Genomic DNA, 25,289 nt, shown 5'->3' on the forward strand with positions numbered 1-25,289 from the left:
GCCGGGAGAGCGCGAGGTGGGGCACAGCACGGGGGGGGGGGGTTGTCCCAACGGGCCACCCCTGCGGCGCCCGGCGTGCGCTGGCCTGCGGGGGGCATCAGCAGCAGCGGCAGAGCCCGCACCACCTCCACCAGGCTTCCGGTGGGAACGGCGTGGAGCTGATAACGGCACCCTGCCGTTTACCCATGTCCGCTTTCATACGGGCCAGCAAAGGACAGGAGCTTTCTTCCTAAGAGGCCCTGCCTTCCCAGGGCCGACTTCCAGCTGCTGTGCACTCTCCACCACCAGCACCTGAGCGTCTCGGTTGACACTGGGCTTCACCTTGGCCACCATCTACTTATATTCCATCATAATATACAAAAACCGTCACCTGTTGACATTTGCTGAACAACCAGCGAGTTCCAGCTTGTTACTTGCCAAAAATCCCACACCAGAAGCAATAACCAACATTTAAAAATGCCCTGAGCGGGGCGCCTGGGTGGCTCAGTGGGTGAAGCGTCTGCCTTCGGCTCAGGTCATGATTCCTGGGTCCCGGGATCAAGCCCCACGCGTGGGGCTCCCTGCTCAGTGGGGAGCCTGCTTCTCCCTCTCCCTCTGCTGCTCCCCCTGCTCGTGATCTCTCTCTCTGTCAAATAAATAAATAAAATCTTAAAAAAAAAAAGACACTCTTAACTATAGCAACAAACTGAGGGTTGCTGGAGGGGAGGTGGGTGGGGGATGGGGTAACTGGGTGATGGGCATTAAGGAGGGCATGTGACGGAATGAGCACTGGGTGTTATACGCAGCTGATAAATTACTGAACACTACATCTGAAACTAATGATGTACTATATGGTGACTAACTGAATTTAAATAAAACATTTTAAAAATGCCCAAAGGACACATTAAATTGAAGCATAAAATCCCTGTTATGCCAGCTCTAAACCCCAAGAGTGATTGCCACATAAGCTCATAAGCGTGTCCTCCTGGAAAAGTAATCCCGGAAGGAAGTGAAACTCGTCAATTCCAGCCGGTCCCAGGCCAGCCCGGAGCTGCCGTCACCTTTCTATGGCCTGCGTTATTCTCCTCCTAAAAACGCTGGTGTGGGATTCTTCACCAGGTTTTCGTTAGTCATCAGAATGGCCCACTTCTGCCAGTCTGGAGCCCCTCTGACAAGGCAGCAGAGCAAATGGAAAGCAAGGGACAGACTCCTCATGTCACCGTTAACTGTACTGGGAGCTCCGGGTGCAGGTAGGGGGACAAAGGACAGCGCTGTCCCCATCACAGCACGGAAAAGAAATCCGCGGAGGCTGCAGAGAGGTGGCCAAAGCAGGCTGTCTCCATCTTTGAAAGTCAACGTTTCCCCCCCAGGGAGACTCCTTCACGCACTCTGGGGGTGACACTATGGGCTTCATGGTGAGTTGCCCTTTCACCACTGCCGGCATGGGGCCCAGAGGGGCCGCCAGCCCACGCACACCGAGCCACCAGCCAGTGCCACCTTCCCTCTCAAGGGCCGGTACCAGGCCTGGGAGTGACCCCGTGAAACAAGGGATCCCCCGAATTATGGCAAATGAGGGTCCTGATTTTAATTTGTATATAGATAGCGATTTTCTTTTTTTTTTTTTTTTTTTTTAAAGATTTTATTTATTTATTTGTCAGAGAGAGACACAGCGAGAGGGAACACAAGCAAGGGGAGTGGGAGAGGGAGAAGCAGGTTCCCTGCAGAGCAGGGAGCCCGATGTGGGGCTTGATCCCAGGACCCTGAGATCATGCCCTGAGCCGAAGGCAGACGCTTAACGACTGAGCCACCCAGGTGCCCCTAGATAGCGATTTTCATTTTTGACTTAATTTCTACAGTGACTCACTAGGACAAATGATCTGGCTTTTTTTATGGAAATGAGGTAGTTTCCTCTTAAAATGTATTTAAGCTCAAAAAGTAAAAATATCAAAAAATATAAATAGCGTACATGGGACCTGGATACAGGAAACCATGCAGCTGGTACAATAATGAAGTGGTTTAGGGAGCACACTGAGTGAGGGGTCCCTTCTGCAGACCACCAGACTCAAATGAGCTGAGCTGGGCCACATATTTGGGGACCCAAACCAGGGAGAAACTTGGACTTGGACACAAAACTGGAGAAAATGACTGAATGGACACCCAATAAAGAGCTCACGGGAAACCCCACTGGGAAATGTGCCCGGGACACTGGGGAGGGTGGGCGACAGCAGGATGAGGCGTGCCCCTGGACTCCCAAGCAGGTGGGCACGGGGGGCCAGGGGTGATGGCAGCCGCACGTTCACATGGTCTGTCCTTCTTCACTATTTTTTTCGTTCTTTACAAAGTTTTCCAAACTTTCCTACACCATCACGTTTTATATCTATTACAGAAAACCCCAAATGTCATTTAAAAAATGTTTCTCCTTCTGCAGAGATCTTCTGCTATGTTCACTAGCACACACGCGCAGGAATTTTACATACTTGACTTGGTCTGAAGAAGGAAGCAGCTCCGGGGCTCCGACCGGCGCTGCCGCGGTGCCAGGCGGCTTGTATGGCCGCTGATGCCAACCCTCAGCTGCCTCTCAGCCCCACACCAGCAGGGACAGGAGAGATGTCGCTCTGCGCGGGTCAGTAAGTTGAACACGACCCAGTCCGTAAGGGAGCAGGGCCGGCGCAGCTGTGCTCTGAAACCCTGGGAGGCCGCACCCCTGCCCCGGAGCCTAGGACCTGGAGGCGGGGGGGCTGGCGTCACGCGGGTGCCCCCGGCCCATGGCTCTACCCCTGCTTTCGGGGAGACGCCAGGCCCTGGAGGCCGACAAACTGACAAACAATGCACCAAAACGACACGGAGCCCCACCCCCCCACCCCGCTGCGGGCAGGTTAGTGGCTGAACAGCCTGGAGATGCAGGGGAAGGCAAGGCTGCTGGCAAGGGAGGGCCGCCGTCTGGAGCTGTGGCGTTGGGCCGCATTCGCATGAAACCCTCTGACCAGGGACGGGAACAGGCCCCGCCCGTGGAGGAAGGGGCCTCTCCAGCGCAGGAGCACACCCCTATCACCCAGGCTCCGACCCCTGTTCAAGGCCTCGGGAGAGACTCTGGGAGCAAAGGTCAGTGCAAGGCCTGCCAAACACAAACGGCAGAACCAAACACAACAGAGGGGCCCGGACGATGCATGACACGCCTCGCATGTCACATCAGCGGACGGAGGCGTGAGGTGCCAGCGACGTAAGGTGCTTGGAAACTCCGAGCGGAGTGGCTGCCAAGTTTGAGGTCAAAGGTGAAACAAGAATGAAAACATAAAGGTGTTCTTCTAAAATCAAAAAGGCTGGCATCTAATAAAGATCCAGGAAAAGGGAATTAGAAGTGACTACACTTGTTCACACTCACGTCACAGCACCTTTCACGGGAGAGTTTTTTATTTATTTATTTTTATTTTTTTTTAAGTTTTTTTTTTTATTTATTCATTCGAGATACAGAGATAGAGAGAGAGAGAATATGAGCAAGGGGAGAAGCAGAGGGAGAGGGAGAAGCAGGCCCCCTGTGGAGCAGGGAGCCCGATGCGGGGCTCGATCCCAGGACCCCGGGACCACGACCCGAGCCGAAGGCAGACGCTTAACCATCTGAGCCGCCCAGGTGCTCCTCACGGGAGAGTTTTGCTGCGACTATATTCTGGAAGCCTCTGTGGGGCCTTCGATGGAAGCCTGCGCTGTGATCACCTCCCCTAACCCTGGGCAGAAACCACCCATGGGGGTCCTTGCGGCTGGGGGCTGTCACACCCCTTGCCTGGACTTCTGGGTGGGCCCCCAAATGTACCCTGCTGGCTGCACCCCTTCCTGCCCAGCACGACGCCTGCCAGTGTGTGTGTGGGGGGGGTACACCTGCCAGTGCAGACTCCGAGCACTGCCAAGGCATCCCTCCCTCTGGAACGCCCACCTTGCATGGGAATCCCACTTCTTCCCGGTCTCGGACTATCATGAGTTATGACCCACCCCAGCGGGCTACAACCCCTCCAGCCTCCGCCAGGCTGTCTGCCCCTCTCTTAGGGACGCATACACAAGTAAGATGTGTGAGAATTTAGATCTCCTGTTCATGGTTCTCAGCTTGGTGTCCCCACAGGCCCTCACGGAAGCCTGTGACACAGGCCAATGCATGCCCCCTCAGTGAGGCACGCAGCAGCGCCCCGGAACCCTGATAATTCCAGGGGCCGGTCACTGCCGTGGACAGTCCTCCCCGGGGCGGGGGGTGGGGGGGCAGAACAGACAGGCTTTCCCTAGTGAGCGGGCACGTGGCGACAGACCCATCACTTCCACCCTCCAGTTGTGAAAACATCCTTGAACTTAATGAGGAACATGTAAACCCGAGAGAAATGTGATTGCCAGCAGAGGGGACACGCACGCTCCCACCCATTTCCACTTTAATTTCTGGGTGAACAGAAAGAAAAAAAGTCTACTGTTTCAAGCGCTCGGCAAGCGGCATTCACACAGATGTTCTAACCGCTGCAAGGCCCCTGACGTTGCCTGAGGCTCCTCACGGCTCCTGCCCCCGCAGCCTCCCCTGTGAGGAACCAAAAGCTCCCACTGGGGCAGGTCGTGCTCCAAGAGGCTCAGCAGCAAGTCCTTCGACCTCAGAGCCGCCATCTGTGTCCACCTGTCTCTCTCCAACTCCCATCGCCACCAGAGGTCCAGGCTTAGATCTCAATACATAGGAGAATGCTATTATCTGCCTTTTTGTCTTTATCAGTTGGGCAACTTCTGGATCATTCAGTAGCTTAAAAATGCCCCGGGCACAATGACTTTCTCGGAGGCAGGCAGTTCAGCTGTGCCCAGGACAGATGAGAGGTCAGCACAGTGAACTGAGATTTATTACATCTCCAGACGAGTGCCTTTTGCCCTAACAGAAGATCAGTGACTGTTTTAAAGCCCAGCCTAAGTGCCAGGGAACCAACGCTAAGCAATCTCCGAGCGCCTGGCTCATCAGGAAGCACGAAACGTCACGCAGCTGGGAGCAGAGTGGGAGGCCGGGGCGACCTGCCATCTCCCGGCCGCAGGAGAATGCCCACCTGCTTCCGTGGGGCCACGCACATCCTGCGAGGTTCCTGACAGCCATCCAGGTGTGGTCGTCGGACACACTCAGGGGCAGCAAAGGTGTGTGACACCACCACATTGGTCTAGGGCCGTGTGAGCGACAACTTGTAATGTTCAAATTCATGAACCCAACAAATTGCAGCACGTAAGCTGTGGGAGGCGTTGAGGAACCATGCTGCCGAGGCGAGGGGGACAGGAAGCTGGAGGGGAGAGGTGCGCTCAGGGAACCGGGAGGGGGAGTCACCAAAAGCAGAGAGAAACCCAATGTGTAGTTTTTGCCAAGAAGACAGCCGACCGGAGTGAGGTCACCTTCTCTCTAGGACGGCAGAAGGCCACACAGCCTCGGATAGGTGACGGTGAGCCTGAGCTGGACAGAGACGCACAGGGCAGCGGTCCTAGCGCAGCTCACGTAGCTACAAATCCAGCTCCCTTGCCTTGGCACGTCCCAGCCTCTGAGGGCGAGTCCAGAGCCGTGGGCCCCTGTGAGGGGCTCAGGGTCCCCTGTGAAGAAGGCTGTGAGCGCCTGCCCACTGCCAAGCCCCCAGGGCCCCCGGCGTGCCCCACACTGGATGCTGACAGGCTGCATGCAGGCCGCTGGGGTCCCAAGACAAGGAGCCCTCGCAAGAGCCGGCGGCCTTCAGGGAGCGCAAAGCAGCCGGGCCGGAACAGGGCTCCCTCGTGAGGATGGAGAAAAGCTCCCCGGGAGGTAAGGAGCCTGCCCTTTCAGCCCCAAGGGGGGCCAAACCTCACCCGTGCATCTGAACGTTGAGCGAGCAGCTTTTAAGATGACAGGCGGTCTGGGCAATCCCTCCAGGAAGAGCCCAATTACTATCTTTATCTAGGATGAAATTAATTTGCGTATGCCAAAGAACATCCTAATTACCCACCTCAGCTCCACCCGGTGCAGCACACCCACTGGCTTGGCGATAAAGATTAGGAGGTTTCACAAAAGGGATTTCCCTCTACTTACACAGATGCCTTCTACAGAGTTGCTTACGAGGTTCTGCTCAAGTCTAAAAGCAGCCCAGATACAGGAGCGGGCAAGGGCTCTCCAAAGGCCTAATTCCAGAGGGTAAACCTAAATGGAGAGAGACACGTCTCTCCACACAGCGACACTGCATCGAGCCTCTGAGCTCTAGAGGAAAGCTGGTCAGAAACCCCAGAGGGAGATGTCCCACAGAAGACCGCTCACCAAGCAGCTGCGTGAGAGCGGCCCAGCTCGGGCGGGGCGGGGGGAGAAGGGCAGGAGAGAGGCCTGATGTCGGGGGGCGGCTAAGACACAGGGAGCCCGGCACCCTGCTGGCACACAGCACCAGTCCTCGCCGCACCTCACCCCGCTGTGTCTGTCCCCCCCGGGGAATGGGCGGTCTGGGTTTCAAGAGCTCTTGCTGGTCGCAGACAAACCACACCGAGTTTATCATCACCGACTCCCACGTGTGCCCGCTGGACCCTGCAAGACGCATTCCCGGGCAGATTCGACCCCACTGCTGAGTCCCTCGTGCACTAGCTAAGACGAAAGCTTCCTACTCCGCTCTGAATGCAGTCATGGCTGTCTCCTACTTTAGGCGAGAAAAGTTCTTTGTATCCAGCTGTTGATGTAAAATTCCCAACCTGTCCTAGGTAAGTAAGTCAAGTCACCTAAAAAAGGGAGCTCACACAAACGTATTACTGCAGGGAAATTCAGCCACCTCCTGAAGTGGTCACGTCAGCTCCGGCTGCTCCAAGGAAAAGGAAACAGGAGGACCGTGCTGGAAATTCTGCTCCGGGGAAACCCTAGTCCTTCACGCCGGCAGCAGGGCTCCTGGGCTTCCAGCCAGCGGGGTACAGATGGGGTGCAAGACTCCCTGGCACCACTGAGACAGGCTGGATCCAGACCAAGTGACAGGGTGTGCCTGCCTCTGCCCACAGGAGCGTGAATGAGGGTCCAGGGAAGAAAAAGGAGGAAGATGTGAGCCTAGCAAAACGAAGCAGACACCAGTGGAGAGCAGGCCTGCCCAGTTTGGTGAGAAAGCTGCACCTCATTTCAGGAAGAATCCACTTAGTCAAGCCTCCTGAACCCGCCCCGATGGCTCAGCAGTGTTCTCACTGACCCCGTCCCTCACCCGAAGGTCCACAGTTGTGCAAATGCAGGGTGTGGAGGCCGTTCTTCACACGGATCTGGCGCTTGGCGGCTAAGCCTATGAATGCTCCTGCCTTTCAAGCAGTCTTCGTGGGTTCACGTGGACACTCCTCTCTGGAGGGGTCAGGCAGCACTGGGCACGTCTGTCCCATGAGCTAGCAATAAGCACAGACGGACACAGCCACCTGTGCAGCTGTCCTCCCTCCAACAGGCTCTCTCCAAAAGCACACTCAGGTGTATAAAAATGTCCCTGAGCTGGAAATACAGACACTTGACTTGGAGCTACCTGGCTTCTTGGAAACAAGCAGGACATGTGAATAGGAGTGGGGGAAGGCGGTCTGTAGCCAGAGTAAGTATGAGTAAATATGCTCATAAGTCATCAAACCACTGGAGTGGACTGGCTGATGTGATTCGGGAATCCACAGAGTTACAGGGGCAGAGTGACATCCTAGACATCATCTGCCCATCTCTCCTGTGTCTCTCCTTCCAAAACCAGGCGTCTGGATATGCATGAAAACAGCTGTTTTAGGAATCTGGAAAGCAGAGTGAGTTAGTTCTGTCTGCAGAACTCAGTCTGCAATTTCATCAATCCTACAACATGTGCTACGACAGAAAAAGTAAAACTGGACGCTGCTACCAAATCCAAAACTCATTTACAGTACCATCAAGCGTCTGTGGGCTCCAGCTCTGGCCGGGCCCTGAGATGAGGCCTGACGCCGCGGGGCCTGCAGGGGACTGCACTACAGACGGCAGCAGGGGGTGACGCGTACGTGGACAGTAATGGGTGACAGCAGGGAGTGCTAAGAGCCATGAGGAACTATCGAGCAGGGTGGGAAGACAGGAGTGAGCGGGGAGGCCTCTTTGAGCAGCAAGATCTGAGCAAAGTCCTGGAGACAAGGAGGGCCAGCAGGGGCAGAGGACGGCTGGAGCGCAGGCTGGAGGAACGGCAAAGCAGGTGGTGTGAGCAGAGGGAGACGGGCCTCCTGTTCCAGCAATGCTCCCAGAGAGGCCACAGCCCCACCACCGAGTCCACACTGGAAACTGCGCATCTCAGGGAAAAGGGCTTCTATCAAAACGGGGCTTCAGTGGACCAACAACAGGAAGATCAAAATCAAGCTCTGCCATTCAAATGAAGTTTTAAATTTCAAGACAGCGTAAAGAGTGATTGCTGCAACACACAGAGTCATCAAAGCAGTCTTTTAAAGAATGAACGGCTTCAGTACACCCAGAATATGTGATTCACTCTGAATATTCTTTAAAAACATTACTTTGCCCAGTGTTAGGAAAGGATGAAAAAAATATAGCAGATTTAGTGAGGATAATTTATTGTGATCTGGAGGATGAGAACCATCAAAACTGGTGCTCACACAGACTAAGTGTCCTGCTGCTTTACTGTCAGAAACACAGTGGCACAAGAAAGGGGCTGGTCTCATCATACAGGAGAGCCTGGCTTCATCCACCAAAAAACTGTAACAATGAATTCAGGACAAATGACACAACCGTACAAGAGCCTGGCTTCATCCACCAAAAAACTGTAACAATGAATTCAGGACAAAGGACACAACCGTCAACATAAAGAAAAAAAAATCTGTTGCATTGTTATACACTAACAACTTGAAAAAAACAACAAAGAGAACAATCTCATTAACAATTGCACAAAAATAATAACATACTGGGGGCCCCTGGGTGGCTTAGATGGTTAAGCTTCTGCCTTCCGCTCAGGTCCTGATCCTGGGGTCCTGGGATCGATCGAGTCCCACACGGGGCTCCCTGCTCCGTGGGGAGTCTGCTTCTCCCTCTCCCTCTGTCCCTCCCCGTCCCTACTCATGCTCTTGGTCTCTTGTTTTCAAATACATAAATAAAAATCTTAAAAAAATAGTAAAATACCTAGAAATAAATTGAGCCAAGGGGGTAAAAGAGCTATACGCTGAAAATTATAAGAAATTAACGAAAGAAACTGAAGACCACACAAATAAAAGGAAATATATCCCATGTTCACAGACTGGAAGAAATGATACTATAAAAATGTCCCTAGTACCCAAAGCCACCTACAGATTCAATGCAATCCCTATCAAAATTCCAATGATATTTTTCATCAGAAATAGAAACAACAATCATACAATTTATACGGACCCACAAAAGACCCCAAACAGCCACAGCAACCCTGAGCAAGAACAAAGCCGGATGCATCACACTTCCTGATTTCAAACTATATCACGAAGTTTTAGTTGTCAAAAGTGTATGGTATTGGTGTAAAAACGGACACAGATCAGGGCGCCTGGCTGGCTCGGTCAACAGAGCATAGGACTCTTGATCTCAGGGTCGTGAGTTCAAGCCCCATGTTGGGTGCAGAGATTACTTAAAAAAACCCGAAAAACAAAAAACCAAAACAGACACGGATCAACAGAACAGAACTGAAAGCCCAGAAATAAATCCACACATGTATGGTCAATCACAACAAAGAAGGCAAGAATATACAATGGGGAAAGGACAGTCTCTTCCATAAATGGTCTTGGGAACACTGGACAGACACATGCAGAAGAATGAAACTGGACCCCATCTCACACTGTGCACAAAAACTAACTCTAGGTGGATTAAAGTCTAGAAATGATGGAAGACCTGAAGCCATAAAGTTCCTAGAAGAAAACACAGGAACAAAGCTCCTTGACACGGGTCTCAGTAACAACTGTCTGATCAGGACACCAACAGCACAGGAAACAAGATCAAAAAGAAATAAGTGCCCATCACTGAACTCTACCCCTGAAACTGATAATACACTATATGTTAATTAATTGAATTTAAATACGTAATATATATTTGGAAATGGAAAAATAAATTAATAAGTGGGACCGCATTCAACTAAAAAGCTTTTGCACAGAAGAAAATAATAATAAAATGAAAAGACAACCTACCGAATGAGAAAAAATATTTGCAAACCATCCATCTGATAAGGGATTAACATACAAAATACGTAAGAGATTCGTACAACTCAATTGCCAAAAACAATCCAATTTAAAAATGGGCAATTTCCTGACCAGACATTTTCCAAAAGAGGACATCCGGATGGCCAACAGGTACATGAAAAGATGCTTCAGGGCGCCTGGGTGGCTCAGTTGGTTGAGCGGCTGCCTTCGGCTCAGGTCATGATCCCAGGATCCTGGGATCGAGTCCCGCATCGGGCTCCTTGCTCTGCGGGGAGCCTGCTTCTCCCTCTCTCTCTGCCTACTTGTGTTCTCTCTCTGTCAAATAAATAAATAAATAAATCTTTAAAAAAAAAAAAGATGCTTCACCACCACTAATTATCAGGGATGTGCGGATCAAACCCACGAGGAGGTATCGCGTCCCACCTCTTACAATGGCTGTCATCCAAAGCTGAATTGGTAACAATGTCAGTGAGGGCGAGGAAAGGGAAGCCTCAGGCACCATAACTACTATGTGACCCAGCAACCACTTCTGGGTGAGTATCTGAAGGAAATGAGAACAAGAGACGCCTGCACTCCGCTGCCCTCCTCAGCCTTCTTCTCAACGGGAGCACACGGGCAGGTGAACGGACGGAGAAAACGGGGGTGAGCCGCACGACGGACTATTACTCAGCCATAAAAAGGAGGACATCCTGCCATTTGTGAGGACCTGGACGGGCCCTGAGAAACAAGGCTAACTGAAGTAAGTCAGACAAAGAAAGACTCTCTATTCTCACTGTACATGCTCACTTCCATGTGGAATCTGAGCGGAACTCAGAGAGGCGGAGAGCAGAATGGTGGCGGCCAAGTGCCGGGGTGCCGGAAATGGGGAGCTGCTTGGCAGACGGTACACCTTTCCAGTTATAAGGTGAGGAGGTTCTGGGGATCTCGTGTACACCACGGGGGCTGCGGCGAGCAACTCTGTCCTGAGGACCGGAAAGCCGCTGAGAGAGTCGATCTTAAATGTTCTCGCCACACACGGAGGAGGCGGTGACGTGAGGCGACGCTGGTGCTAACTCACCGCGGAGACCCTTCGGCAGCACTATGCCTATCCAGTCATCACACTGTACATTTTAGGTTTGTACAACGTTACATGTCAAGTGCATCTAACAAAGCTGGAATATAAAATAAGAGGCTTTCCCTCAAAAAAAAAAAAAAAAAAAGAAAAGAAAAAAAAGGACATCATCAAGAAAGCAAAACCGACAATGTAAAGTATGGGGAGGGGCATGTACGTGCAAGTTGGGTATCTGACAAGGGGTTTGTACCTAGAATATATACAACTGAGTAATAAAGACAATGAGCAAATAATAAAGAAGTGGGCAAAGGATCTGAATAGACATTTCTCTAAAGAACACACACCAAGAAGCACATGAAAAGATGCTCAGGATAATGAAAATCAAGCCACGGTGAGCTACCATTTCATACCCAGTAGGACAGCTATAATAAAAAAAGATGGGCAATAATAAATAATCTGGAGGAAATTGGAAACCTCACACGTTTCTGGTGGGAAGGTAAACTGATGCAGCTATGTAGGAAGATTCTAGAAATTCCTCAAACGGTTAAACATAGTTATCACATGACTCAGCAATTCCACTCCTAGGTGTATACCCAAGGGAAATGAAAACGATTTCCACGCAAAAACTTGTACCCAAATGCTCATACTCACAAGAGCCAAACGGTAGAAATAACCTAAATGTCCATCAACAAACAGGTGAACAAGATGTTGTATGCACACATCCACACAACGGAATATTATTCAGCCACAAAAGGGAGTGAAGTATGGATACGTGAACTTCGGAAAGCATCTTGCCAAGGGAAAGGAGCCAATCACGAGACCACATGTTGTGTGATCCCATTTATATGAAATACATTTCATATAGAGAGACAGAGAGCGGGCCAGCGGCTGCCGGGGGCTGGGAGGCGTCTGGGGACACCGAGTACGAGGTTCTGCCGGAGGCACAGAGCAGTGCCCTCCACACCACTGACCGCCCGCTTTGAACGGACGCGCCGCGGCACGTGCAGACTTCATCTCACGAGGCTGCAAACACACCGACAAAGCTTCCTCCAATTCCATGATTTTCTGAGGACCGCCTGTCCTGCTCTAGCACTCAAATATACATATGCACGTATTTTATTTATTTTTAAAAGGCTTATTTTAGAGAGAGAGAGAGAGAGAGAGAGGGAGAGAGGGAGCAAGTGATGGGAGGGGCAGAGGGAGAGAAAGTCTCAAGGAGACTCCACACTGAACATGGAGCCTGACGCAGGGCTCAATCCCGAGACCCTGAGATCACGACCTGAGCCGAAATCACAAGTCGGACACCCAGCCGACAGAGCCACCCAGGCGTCCCCTGTCTGTATCTTATAAACACCAAGTGCCGTATGAAGGCCCAGAACCTGCCCTGCCCCTTGGGCCCCGCTGTGCTGCCTGTGGTGAGCGCCCACCCCAGGGGTCACCCGGGCAGCTCTCCGGACGCAGCCCGACAGCGTCACTAGCACCCAGCCAGCCAGCTCACCGGAGGCCTGCCCTCCGCCACGAGACCCCAGAGCGCCACCCGCTGGCCGGCAACCTCCCACCCCCTCTGCCAAAGCAGGGGGGCTGGGAATTCACAACTTCCCTGATTTAGGGTGATGATAAGGAGCACTTGGTGCGCATTCCCACCGTAACACACACGGTACAGGACGGGGTGGCACCTGCTCCTCAAAACACATCATTTCCCAGCCACGACTGTGGGACTGCAGGCACCGGGCTATGGGAAGCAAACAGGACCTGTGACCAACCGGCGAGCCCCCTCCTCTCCCGGCCCGGGGCCACCATCCCAGAGCCCAGCCGGCGGATGGCCTACCTTGGCGGCTGCGGGGAACGGGGCTTCGGCTTCTCTTTCTCCTTCTCGCGCTCCTTCTCCCGGTCGCGGTCTCTGTGCTGTCGGTCCTTCTCATCCCGCTTGGCTCGCTCTCTCTCCCACTCCTCTTTCCTCCGCTGCCGCTCCTTGTCACGCTCCCGCTCGCGTTCCCGCTCACGCTCCCGCTGCCGGCGCTCCCGCTCTCGGTCCCGCTCCCGCTCCCGCTCGCGCTCCCGCTGTCGGTTCTCCCGCTCCCGCTCGCGCTCCCGGTCCTAAAGCCAAACACACGTGCTGGGTGGCACCTGGCACCAAGTGCAGGCGGCACACTGAAGGCCACGGGGAACGATCTCAAGTGCTCACTCTGTTCCCAAGCTTCTCCTTAAAACAGCGTTAAGCCATGAGCCAGATGCCAGCTTGGGACCCAACCTAACAGCTCAGCACCACCTGCCTCCCGCCTCAGCCCTTCCGGTGAGGGGTGGACACGACCTGGCAAGGCCTCTCGTGGGCTCGGACCAAAGCACTCTGCTTGCTGGAGTCTGGTACAGAGGGGGCGCCCCAAAGTGGTGGCCCTTGCTTTCCTATGCACAACCCTTGAACATCTTTCTGAACCAGTCTGCACTCATCTGTTCATTTCCACTAATATTCAAAGTTAAAACGATAAAGCCCAAATCACAGCACAAAGACGGGTTTTAGGCTCCAGGTGGCCTTGTGGGGAAATGATGCACGTTCCTGCTCTTTCCCTGGCCCACATCCTCGGACATGGTGGGGGAGAGAGGTGACGGAAAGGGTGCTTGTGGCACCCGTACCCCGGCAGCCCGGCCCCACCGATGCTCTATCAGGGAGAGAGGCACAGGATGGTCAACCATGGTCCCACCATCCATGGGTTCCCAGGGCAGTCACTTCCTTTTGGTCCTGAAAACTCAAAACTCTGTCATATGAGTCACAGGACAAAGACCGCCCCACTGCTCCCACCAGACCTTTTCTTAGCGGCAGGTTCCCCACCACTCTGAAAACATGAGGGACTCAAAACACTGAAACATGTTCGTTCATCGAAAAATACCAATACAGAATAGTCCTCCAGGAGGCCACCATGGCACAGCTGGGGAGAGGCCCGGGTTATGAAAATGGAGGAGGACAGCACAATTATAAACGGTATTACTAAGGATTCTGAAGGAGGAATTTGTTCAGGAGAGTGGAACACACTCCCATGCAAGCTTATATTAATATTATAACCCAATCGGCAAACCTAAGCTTTAAAAAAAACACAGCAGGACTACAGGTAAACTAAAGGAAGCCTCTGCTCAAACCACCGCCAATTCAATCTGTGGATCCGAACTGTTCTCCACAGTTAATTTAGGCTTAAAACTGACACACTGCCAACACAGGACTAAGACCGTATGAAGTCCTATAAAACAAAAAGGGGATCATTTTAAGGAATTGCCCAGTGAGCGCAGATGTGCACGCCTGCATCCCACTTACCCGGTAATTATGGTACGGCTCCGTCTCCGTATACTGCACCCGGAAGTTCTCGTACTGCCCGCCACGCCAGAAACGCTCGATTTCATAGTCGTAATACGGGTCTGCGTAAGGCTCTAGTCTGAAAACAGAGCCCGGGAAAAGTAAATCTTGCCACTTGGGAATATTAATGCAAAAACATTACATAAAATGTTAGCAAACAGAATCCGACACCACGTTATGAAAACAGACACCATGACTCAGTGGGATTTCCTCCAGGAGTGCAAGGTTGGGCCAATACGAGGAGATTCATGACAAACCTAGAGAGAAAAATCACAGGACTGCACCCACAGATGGTGGCGGTGTCTGGGACAAGAGTACCCAGTCCTGGTGACAAAACTGAAGGGAAGTGGAGGTGGCGCTTTCCTAATGTGACCACACATATGTGTGCACTGTGGGACTGAAGCCATGGGCACAGAGGGGCGTTTCTGTAAGGCCAGGCCACGGCCCCCAGGAGCACCCACTGGTGGGACAGAGGCCCAGCCACAACCAGGAGGCCAGAGACTGGGCGAAAAGGAAAAAGATCTACACCTGGAAACTGAGGCCCAGTAAAGCCACTCCAAGCAGTCAGAAGAACCCAGCGGGGCAGACCGAGACCAAATACTCACCGCTTGGGAGAGAGAGTGGTCTGCATTTACAACAGTAAGCAAGAAACAAAAATACTGAGGAACAAAGTTCATTTAACCAGAAACGAGCAGAACGTATTTGAGGAAAATTTCACAACACTCTCAAGAGAACATAAAGAAATGGAAAAATGTTCCATGCTCATGGATTGGAAGAACAAACACTGTTAAAATATCTACACATTTGGGGTGCCTGGGTATTATGCTAAGTGAAATAAGTCAATCAAAGAAAGACAATTATCATGATTTCACTTGCACGTGGAATTTAAGAAACAAAACAGAGGACCATAAGGGAAGGGAGGGAAAAATAAAATAAGACGAAATCAGAGCGGGAGACAAACCATGGGAGACTCATAAGGATAGAGAACTGAGGGTTGCTGGAGGGGAGGAGGTGGGGGACGGGCTGGATGGGGGATGGGCATTAAGGAGGGCACCTGTTAGGATGACACTGGGTGTTCTATGGAAGTGATGAATCACTGAATTCTACTCCAGAAACCAATATTGCACTGTATGTTAACTACCTAAAATTGAAACAAAAACAAACACAGAAAACACTGGAAAGACACAAAAACACATGTGAATAAATGAGACAATGTTCCCTGTGTTGGGTCAGGATGACCAGACACTGCCAGGAAGTCAGCTGTCTGTCCGTTAATTAATAAACGTAGGGTAATCCCAGTACAAACAGCAGTGAGCTTCTGCATGAAGCTAGACAAGCTGGCTCTCAGGTGCACAGGGAGACAGAGGAAAGGGAGACCAGCCAAGAAAGACACGCCCTCTGAGACAATAAGCCACGGTAGGAGGCCTTTCTGGGGAGGAAAGGAATGGCCCACAGGAATGTGACAGGAAACCCAGAGACAGACCCCAGCAGGGAGGATAAAGGAGCCTCCCGCAGGGAACCACCACTAACCTCCGCGAGGAAGGTGAGGAGACCCCAACTTACCCACGGACCCAGAGGACCTGCCCTGGGGATGCCTGGGACTCCGATGGAGGAAAGAGGAAATATAAACCCAGCAACACATGGGCATTCTTGCAGGGATTTCTTGGCTCGAGACCAACTCTCCCCTTTGAGTAAGCTGGTGGGGGAAACCGAGGCGCCTACAACCCACAGAGGTGTTGCTCTGGGGAGCCGCCAAGGCCTACGCCAGGCGGAGCATCTGGGTCACCTGACGGCCTCCAGCAGGCTGCTTTCTGGGAGGCCTCTCCCCCGGCTCGTCCAGGACCTCCGGCAGGCCCCCCCAAGGCTGGCTCTGTGGATGACACAGCTCTCTTTCATTCCAAGCAGCCAGACATCTTCCTAAGCACCTAAGCCCCACACTACTCAGATCGTACTTAAGACAAGGGTCAGGAATGGCAGAGGCCTGCTGCAGCCAGAAGGGAAGAGAGAGTGCGGCCCCCGAGGCACCAGCACCATCTTCAGCCAACTGAGGCCCTGAGGAGCCCTTTCCCAAGCGGATGTGAGGGTGTGTGTTCTCTCAAAGGAGGGCTGTGCCTGCCGACTCGTGTTTGGGAAAGTGGGTAAGCGGGGTGTAAACAGGCCCTCTCCTGCGGGGCTGCTCAGACCCGGAGGGTGCGGCCAGCCGGCGGCGCCAGCAGCACTACGCTCGACGGACGCACACCGGGAAGGGCTCCGCCCCAGGCCCGGGTTACTGCTGTTGACAGCTCCCGCCAAGGACCCATTCCTCGCAGCTGACACCCTGGGGTCCCCTTGTCTGCCAGTTCCCACCGTCCTGCGGGCTCAGCGTAGCATTCTGGGTTCACACCCCGCCCCAGCAGCCTGTGCAGAGAGGTTTCCTTCCTCCCTCCCTCCCTCCTTTCTTAAGTAGGCTCCAAGCCCACCATGGGGCTTGAACTCATGACCCCGAGATCAAGAGTCGTGTGCTCCCCTGACTGAGCCAGCTGGGCGCCCTGAGGTGACATTTCTTAACGTCTTGTGCATGTCAGATCCCATGAGTTGGTCGGCATCTGAATAAAGTGCCTCAGGTGGTGGAAAGAAGCTCCTAAAGCTATGAATTGGGGTCTGTCTAGAAAGGCACTATTTTTACCAAATGATCCTGCTGGACAAATTAATTCCAAATAATAGCATAAAGAAAACACCTGTTTTCCTGTCCTTTATGCCACCTCAGAAAGCTTCCTCACAGCTCCTGAGCAGGCACCTCCCCAGCGGGTCTCCAACGAAGCACCCAGCTCCGTGTTACCGGAGCCAGACCATGATGAGGCCAGCAGGCGCCACCACGTGACAGTGATTCAGAATTTTCCGTCCCTACCCTCAGCGTCAGGCCAGGGAGCCCAGGTCCCGGGAACGGATGTCCACGTTCTCAGACCTCAGTGGGTGGGCAGCAGAATCACCCAGAAGGCTTGTTAGCAGCCAGCTGGGCTCCACCCGCCCTTGACGCTCGGATGGGGGCATTTCTGACAAGCCCACCGGCCCGGTGTGCTGCTGGTCCCGAGGCCACCCCCGGAGCTCAGCCCTTGGGCCTGTGCCCCCCTCCCCTCGCTGGGCACACACAGGGACCTTGGTCATAGGCCTGCTGCGCTGCCGGCTGAGGGGCACCTGGGCACCAAAGTGGAGACGCTGCAGGCTCCCAGGAAAGAACCAGTAATGCTGGGCTTTCTGAGTTTTCCATCACTGGCCCTTGAACTGCTGTTAAGCTCCCTGCTTGGTGCCTCAGCCGCCCCGCACGCTCTCTGCCAAGTGCTCCGTGTGAGGCTGGCCCACAGCAGGTGCCCTGGGAGCTGGTGAGGCCAGGGTGGACAAGGGCTCTGTCCTGGCCCTGGCCCATCGCTGCCCGCAGGGCTCCTGCACCCCGGCCTCCTCGCCCACCTCAGAGACGTCAGTGTAGCTGGCCAGCGTCCCCTCCTCAATGGCTGGACTCCCAGCACCTCCTCCAGCCTCTCCCCTCCCTCCCTGCAGGGGTGGGGGCGCTGCTTCCTGAGGGTGCTGCTCCCAGAGTCTGGTAGACAGCGTGTCTTTACGTTACATGCTCTTCGTTACAAAAGCCGGGGGGGTCTCCTCTGCTTAGTGGACGCCAATGGACACAGCAGAGGTGGCCTCCGCCCTGACCCACGCTGGGACCCTGTTCCCTGAGGTCCTGACTGACAAGGTCTGGCTGGGGCCTGGCCCACGAGTGTCGCAGAAGCCCTGGTTCATCAGCCCCAAGGCCCTGATGTTCAAACACCAAACCCGAGTGAGAACTTGGCTCAAAGGCCCATCTTCAGAGGCTTTAGAGGCTGAAGGCTCCCCCCAGCAGAGGAGGCGTGGAGTCGGCAGCCAGCGTCAGCCTGGCACCAAGTGCAGGGTGGGAGGCCCAGACCCAGACTCGCCACACTGGTCCTCAGGAGGCACGTGTTCAAGTCCCCGCTCCAACCAGGGCTGGGAAACACAGTGGCAAGGGTGAACCTTGAGATTCTAAACCGTTTCTTTCAGGGCTCAGAATGACCACACTCAGGGAGCACCCTCTGCTCCGTGCTAGTCACATGCCCCACACCAGAGCTCCCGGGACCCCCCCCCCACCCCCCGCAAGGCAAGATGATCACTGGCATCTGACACAAGGAAAATGCGAGGCCTCAGGACACGAAGGGAGCCACACGACTTAGCAGACATTTCTGACTCCCATGTTCCTGTCTGGGATCTGACACGCCTCCATACCCAGAATGACAAAACACAGAGGTCTGAGCTCCATCTTTCAATCTCCACCCATCGACCTCTGAGCTGTTCCCTGCCATGGCAGGCGTGGACCAAAGCGCTTCTCTTCCTTTCTGCACATGTGACAGGGGGGCCCTGAGACAGCCTGGTGGGAGCAGGTCAGGGCGTCGGGAGTCCTGACACACAAGCCCCGCAGGAGCCCCTCCCCTGCGCGCCGTCCACCAGCACCTCAGCCAGAGCCCGGCGACAGGGCTTTCCCGGAAGCAAGCATGAACGCATGTCGCTATAAGCCTGACACGATGCTGAAGCCGGCTCCGATCACAGGCCGAATGCCACGCCATCCCTGTGACCTGGGCCCACACTGCAGCTGCTGCTCAGGAGAAACCTGCCTGATTCTGCTCCACAGAGGGGAGCACAACGAAGCCGGCCTTCCTTCCCCTGCAACCGGAGCACGGGCAGATGAGAGCTTTACTTAACATTACACGATTTCTAAAACCCTGACTTAGGTTTTCTACCATGTGTACTTCGGTAATGAGTCTCTAAAAGACCAGCAGTAAAACATCTGGGAGAAAAAACAACAAAGACAGCATTTACAACGAAAAGGGTCACACCTGCCAAGTTCCTGGACTCTGGTGACAATCTCGTGGGGGCCCGGAGGGCGGGCAGAGGCAGACCGACGAGGCTCCAAGAACACCTGTAGAAACTCTCCGAGCTCAGAGGAACCCACAGGGAGGCGAGCCCTCCCCAGGCGCACGGCCCTGGCAGAGCTGACACCCTTCCCTCACGGAGCAAAAAACCAAGGAAAGTTCACGCAAAGAGTCTGAAAGGATCCTGGGGATGCCATTCTTAGTCCAGGACAGGGGACAAGCATAGGCCCACAATGCCTGAGGGAACCTATGTGCCTCTGCTCTCCAGAGCCCAGGCTCACACAGCTGGGGACAACTTAATACTTTATCAAAAGGGAAGGAAGAGACAGAACTGTTCTTACACTGTGTCTCGGACATCTCTGGTGATGCGGTAATTCCAATCTCGGAAAACTTCATTCTCCTTGTCAAACTCCCGTTCATCTTCACCAATGGTCACCGTAAACCTTTTCTCTTCAAAATCAGGCTCCTGTTCTTTTCGAATGGTTGCTTTTTTTAAAACCTACCATTGTAAGAAGAAGTCAATGCCGGTTACTGTTAAGAAAAGCAAAAGGAAGCCTGTCCTGGTGTGACCCATGGAGCCCCGGCCAGCATGGCCGAGTGGCCCGCATGCGCGGTGGGGGAGATGCACCTCAGCTCTGGGCCTGGAGCACGCGGTCACCGCACCTGGCAGTCAGGACAGGCCCGCTCAGTAGTGCCACGGAGCTCGCTCACATTCCAGAAAGGGGTGAGAGAGCTGGCCACCTCCTAGAAATAGTCCTGACACTGAGCTGGGAAGCCCCAGACAGTCACTCGGTGAGGAAGCCCAAGTGTGGAGAGGAAGGTGAGGCTGCTGGTGGCATAAAAGCCACATGGAGTGGTTCCAGTCTCAGAGGAAAGGAGGGGTGGTGGGGTGTGTGCTGAGCGAGGGAGGAGAAGGGTTTTGTCTTAGTCTGTCACCTCCCTGGAGAGAAGTGGGGGCTCAGCAAGCAGGCCTGGTGCCGACGGACCACTAGCCTGACAGCCAGGGCCATGGTGCGGAGTGAGGGAGCGGGAAGGGAGGGGAGGGCGGTCTCAGAAGAGGACAGCTCCTCCACAGGCAGGGGCCCCTGCGCTAAGTCTCCGGGGAGTGGCACTGGGCGGCCGGGGGCTGGGCTGTGGGGGCTGCAGCACCAGCTGGGGTGTGGTCTGCTGCTGCCCAAGCCACGGGAAGGCAGGAGGCCTGTGCTGTGACCTCGCGCACCTCGGAGAGATCGACACACATCAGTTTCCTTTTGTATCTCCTCAGAGAAATCAGAGAAATATATCCTCACTTCAGAGACTTTACTGGGTTTTCAATCCTTGTCTCTGAATCAAAGAAATGCTACTTTTGCTCAAGGAGCGCTGCTAGCATTTTCTTCTCGGGCTGTCTGGTTACCTCCTTCGCGTGCCGGAGTCCTCGTTCCCAGGCACTCTCTGTGGGGGGCTCTGGAGGGGGTGGAGGCAAAATTTCATCAACTACTGGCCCACCCTATTAAAAAACGAGAAGGGAAAAGTTGAGAAAGCAAGCAAAACTTTAAAATTTATAAAGAAATGGGAGCAAAAACCCCAGTGAGAGCGTTCGTGGCCGCACACCACCCGCTCTCCGAGCCTCAGTCTGGCCCCTGACCCGCTGCCCTGCCTGAATCTAGAATTACCTCCACATGGAGACACGGAAGCATCTGGAAGGCGACTCAGTGACTGTGTGACGTCACAGAAGTGCCTTTTACACAAGGTGTGTTAATGTGCTGTAAGCTGAAGATTCAGAGAGCTTAGATGTCCCATCTGCTAGCGGTTAAAGAAAAGAGGTGTTCACGCACCCATGGGTTGGCAGGCATCAGTGGGTGAGGTCCAAGAGGCGGGGCACCATTAGGCGGGAAAGGTTCGGCTTTGGTGATTAAGGAATAGTTGCCCTTGTCGTTGACTCCAGGATGTATAAACCTACAGTTCATTCCCCACGTGCAGTTCCCTATGGAGACAAAAGCCAGGTCAGAAAGGGGAGAAGAGAACCAGAGCGCACGGTCGGCTTCCCGCCCGCTCTGTCCGCAGCGGCAGCAGCCTGGGGGCAGTGCTGGGAGCAGCAGCTCTACGGAGGCCTGGGGAGGCCCCCCACCCCCGCCGCCACGTGCTCCAGGGCTCCTGCCGCAGCCCTCGCCGTCTCACTCGCCGTGTCACCTGAGCACGGACAGGTCCCAAGGCAGGCGGCTGCGGCGGCAGAGTCAGAGCTCAGAGCGGGGCCGACCGGGCCCACGCCTCATGCCTGAACCGGGCACAGCAACCACCAGCCCCACACACGCACAGGTGCCTGGCAGGCAGGCCGGGAAGGTCTCGGGGCCAGAGCCCGGGCTGAGGAGCCTCCCGCGAGCAGTACTTCCTAAGGGCTCCCGAAAGGGGCTCGGGTCATGTGGTCGAGGAAACACAGCCCCCGTTCCTAAGTCACTCTGGGAAGAGTTCATCGCCCCCTAAAAACAGTGAAGTCCCAGAGCTTCTCAGACAATCCGAGGCCGCCCCCTGCTCTGTGAGGTGGTCTCCCACTCGGGGGACACTGCACCCCCAGGAGGGCTCCGAAGTGTGTGGGCATGATCCTTATCCTGACTCCAAACACTGCGATCGCCTTGAGAATTCTGCGTGTCTCGGGGCGTCTCTACCAGCTCTGTAAATCTGCATTTCTCCCACCAAAAGTCTCCCAAACCATCCCAGGAAAGTTCTGTGCTTGAAAATGTGTGAGAGACAAGATACAGAGGGCTGTAACGTACTGGGTGCTCATACTTTACAAAAAACAACAAAAAATGTCATCTTAGAATTACTCCCTAACAGAACACCAAGATGATTCAAGGAAACCACTTGACTTTTCAGAGCAGAAGGCAAGAAGTCCAAGTTTTAATTTAATTAGTAAGTGAACCACTTTTTAATAAAAATTTAATATGGGGGGGTGCCTGCTCAGTTGGTGGAGCGTGCGACTCTTGATCTCAGGGTCACGAGTGTGAGCCCCACGTTGGGCGGATGTTATTTTTTATTTTATTTTATTTCGGTTTATTTTTGTTTATTTTTAAAGATTTTATTTATTTGACAGAGAGAGACACAGCGAGAGAGGGAACACAAGCAGGGGGAGTGGGAGAGGGAGAAGCAGGCTTCCCGCCGAGGAGAGAGCCCGATGTGGGGCTCGATCCCAGGACCCTGGGACCATGACCTGAGCTGAAGGCAGACGCTTAACGACTGAGCCACCCAGGTGCCCCTTATTTTATTTTTGTAAAGACTTTATTTATTTAATTCACATAGAGAGACACAATGAGAGAGGGAACACAAGCAGGGGGAGTGGCAGAGGGAGAAGCAGGCCTCCTGCCGAGCAGGGAGCCTGATGCAGGACTCGATCCCAGGACCCTGGGATCATGACCTGAGCCGAAGGCAGATGCTTAACAACTGAGCCACTCAGGCACCCCCAGAGATTACTTTAAAAAATAAATAAATAAAACACATGAATAATTTTTTAAACATGTAATATCTATTTAAGAGTAAAAATAAATATGGCATAAATATCTAATTTTAAAAACATTTTCAATGGGTTAACATGTAGTTAAATTTTAAACCATCTTTTAATATATATTCCCTTCTAAATATAATATTCCACTTGAATGTTTCTATCAACAAAACACATTTTTCCTTGTATAACATAAAGAGAAATAATCATTTGGTTTTAAGAAAAAGCTAAATTTGACATCATGAATATTTAAGCTTGTATTAAAACCAACCTAATAACATAGTGATATGAATTAAATGCAAAATAAAGTATGCTTAAAACTAATTCTCTGGAAATGCAAAAATAACTAACTTTTAAAATTCTTAAGAGTGTTAGAGAGATCACATAAGTCAGAGGCTGGGAAGTATTACACTATGAGGGTTTCAGATCCCAGAGTCTCAGAGAGCTTTACAGAAAACAGACCTTGTATGCAGTCCTGCATCTAAATAAAGGGCTGTCAAGCCCTTCCCCATCTGTCACAGAGCTCGCACGGTATCCTCACTGATGTGCAGGTAAAAGACTAATGGAGGTTTTCTGCAGAAAATCTGCAAGTACAGGAAAGTATTAATAAACTCCAGGTTTCCATAATTTTTTTAACCAAACATATGTACCTGGGTGGTGGATGATAAATGGGTATTTGAGAATCACAGTTCTTTTTTGTATGTAAAATATTTTTTTAAAAGATTTTACTTATTTATTTTAGAGAGAGAGAGAGTGCGAGCGTGTGGAGGGGGAGGAGCAGAGGGGGAGGGAGAGGGAAGAGGAAAGAAGCCCAAGCAGACTCCACACTGAGCGTGGAGCCCAGCACGGGGCTTAACTCACGACCCTGAGATCATGACCTGAGCTGAAACTAAGAGTCGGACACCACCCAGGTGCCCCTATCTGTAAAATATTTTCAAAACAAAACCAAAAACATCACCCAATGAGCCCACTGACAAAAAAGGTCTTTTCTTGCTCCCACAGGCAGGAGGAGAATAGAGGAACAGAAGAAATCAGTCAGGAGTGCCAGAGGCAAGAGCAGCGGCCTGCGCCCCCTGAGACTCTGGTGGGTGACAGGAGCCTGTCCTCGTGGACCGTGTGCGGCTGGGTGTGCAAAGATCCCGGCTGGACATGTCTTGACTCCTGGCCACCAAACACGAGGAGAAGGTTGCTCCAGGCAGAAGGAGGGGAGGTCTACAAGCACCTACCACCAGGACAGATGCCCAGCACACGCAGGGAGGAGGGAGCACAGGAGCTGTCCACTCCCAGTAGCCTTTTGATTTTTATTAAGATTTTACGTCATCTCTACACCTGATATGGGACTCAAACTCACAACCCTGAGATCAAGATTTGCACACTCCATCGACTGAGCCAACCATCCACTAGCCTTATTTTTTTTTAAATTTTTATTTATTTAGTTATTTTTAAAGATTTTATTTATTTGACAGAGAGAAAGACAGCGAGAGAGGGAACACAAGCAGGGGGAGTGGGAGAGGGAGAAGCAGGCTTCCCGCTGAGCAGGGAGCCCGATGCGGGGCTCGATCCCAGGACCCTGAGATCATGACCTGAGCCGAAAGCAGACGCTTAATGAATGAGCCACCCAGGCGCCCCCCACTACCCTTTTTAAAAGTGAATTTTTATCTGTGTAGAAAAAAGCCTGGAAGGAAACACCCCAAATTGTTGGATGGTAGAAAGACTTTTATCTTTTACTGTCCTACTCTGTTAGTATGTATTACTTCCATAATTTAAAAAAGCATTTTGTTTAGGGAAAAATATTCTCTACAAAGTGGAGGCAAAAATCTCATTTTAAAACTATATGGTCTTCTACTTCCAAATGAAACTTCACAAACACAGAATTTATGTGGACTGTGACTCTGACCGGGGAAAGAAACAGGCTCCTAATGATTTAACGACTCCACGTGGGGACCTGGACGCAAGCCAGCAGGGAACAAGGAGAACTGGAAGCATGGTCACGGCGGCAGGATGGGGGACAAGATTCTTCGCGAAGGCACTGATAATGTTTGATTTCGTAACTGAATGGTGGGCATCTTAGGAACTATTGTTTTTTTAATCATCATATAAGCCTGTGGAGACACTGTTATTTTCTATATACGAAATATTTATAGGTATGAAATAAAAGTAGCACATAAGAATATATCCAAATACTCTAAAAGGTATTCAGTGAGGTCTCCATGCTTCCAGGGCCCTCGACCAGAGACAGTTATCAATTTGCTGGGGATGGATCAATCAATCAATCGATGTATCCACCCCCACGCTTCCCCCACTTGTATTGTACCCTGTGTGTTGACCCTTGCTTCTCTCACTAAATCACAGATCCATGAAAAAGGAACCTGCGTGCGCATTACCAACACACCCACGACCAGTGAGATA

At 52.6% G+C, this 25,289-nt stretch overlaps 1 protein-coding gene across 3 annotated transcripts in view; it reads right to left on the reverse strand.

Annotated features, from left to right (window-relative positions):
• Positions 1–25,289, reverse strand: part of ZC3H18 (zinc finger CCCH-type containing 18) — a 61,242-nt gene that overhangs the window by 12,927 nt on the left and 23,026 nt on the right. For all 3 annotated transcript variants that reach the window (XM_036119866.2, XM_036119867.2, XM_036119865.2), the window contains 5 exons: positions 21,223–21,371; positions 20,802–20,894; positions 19,750–19,907; positions 14,457–14,574; positions 12,981–13,249 (listed from right to left, as the gene is read on the reverse strand). In XM_036119866.2, coding sequence (XP_035975759.1) covers positions 12,981–13,249; positions 14,457–14,574; positions 19,750–19,907; positions 20,802–20,894; positions 21,223–21,371 — 787 coding nt within the window. The remainder of the gene's footprint in view (positions 1–12,980; positions 13,250–14,456; positions 14,575–19,749; positions 19,908–20,801; positions 20,895–21,222; positions 21,372–25,289) is intronic.

This window comes from Halichoerus grypus, chromosome 15, assembly GCF_964656455.1.
Source record: "Halichoerus grypus chromosome 15, mHalGry1.hap1.1, whole genome shotgun sequence".
Classification (NCBI taxonomy): Eukaryota; Metazoa; Chordata; class Mammalia; order Carnivora; family Phocidae; genus Halichoerus; species Halichoerus grypus.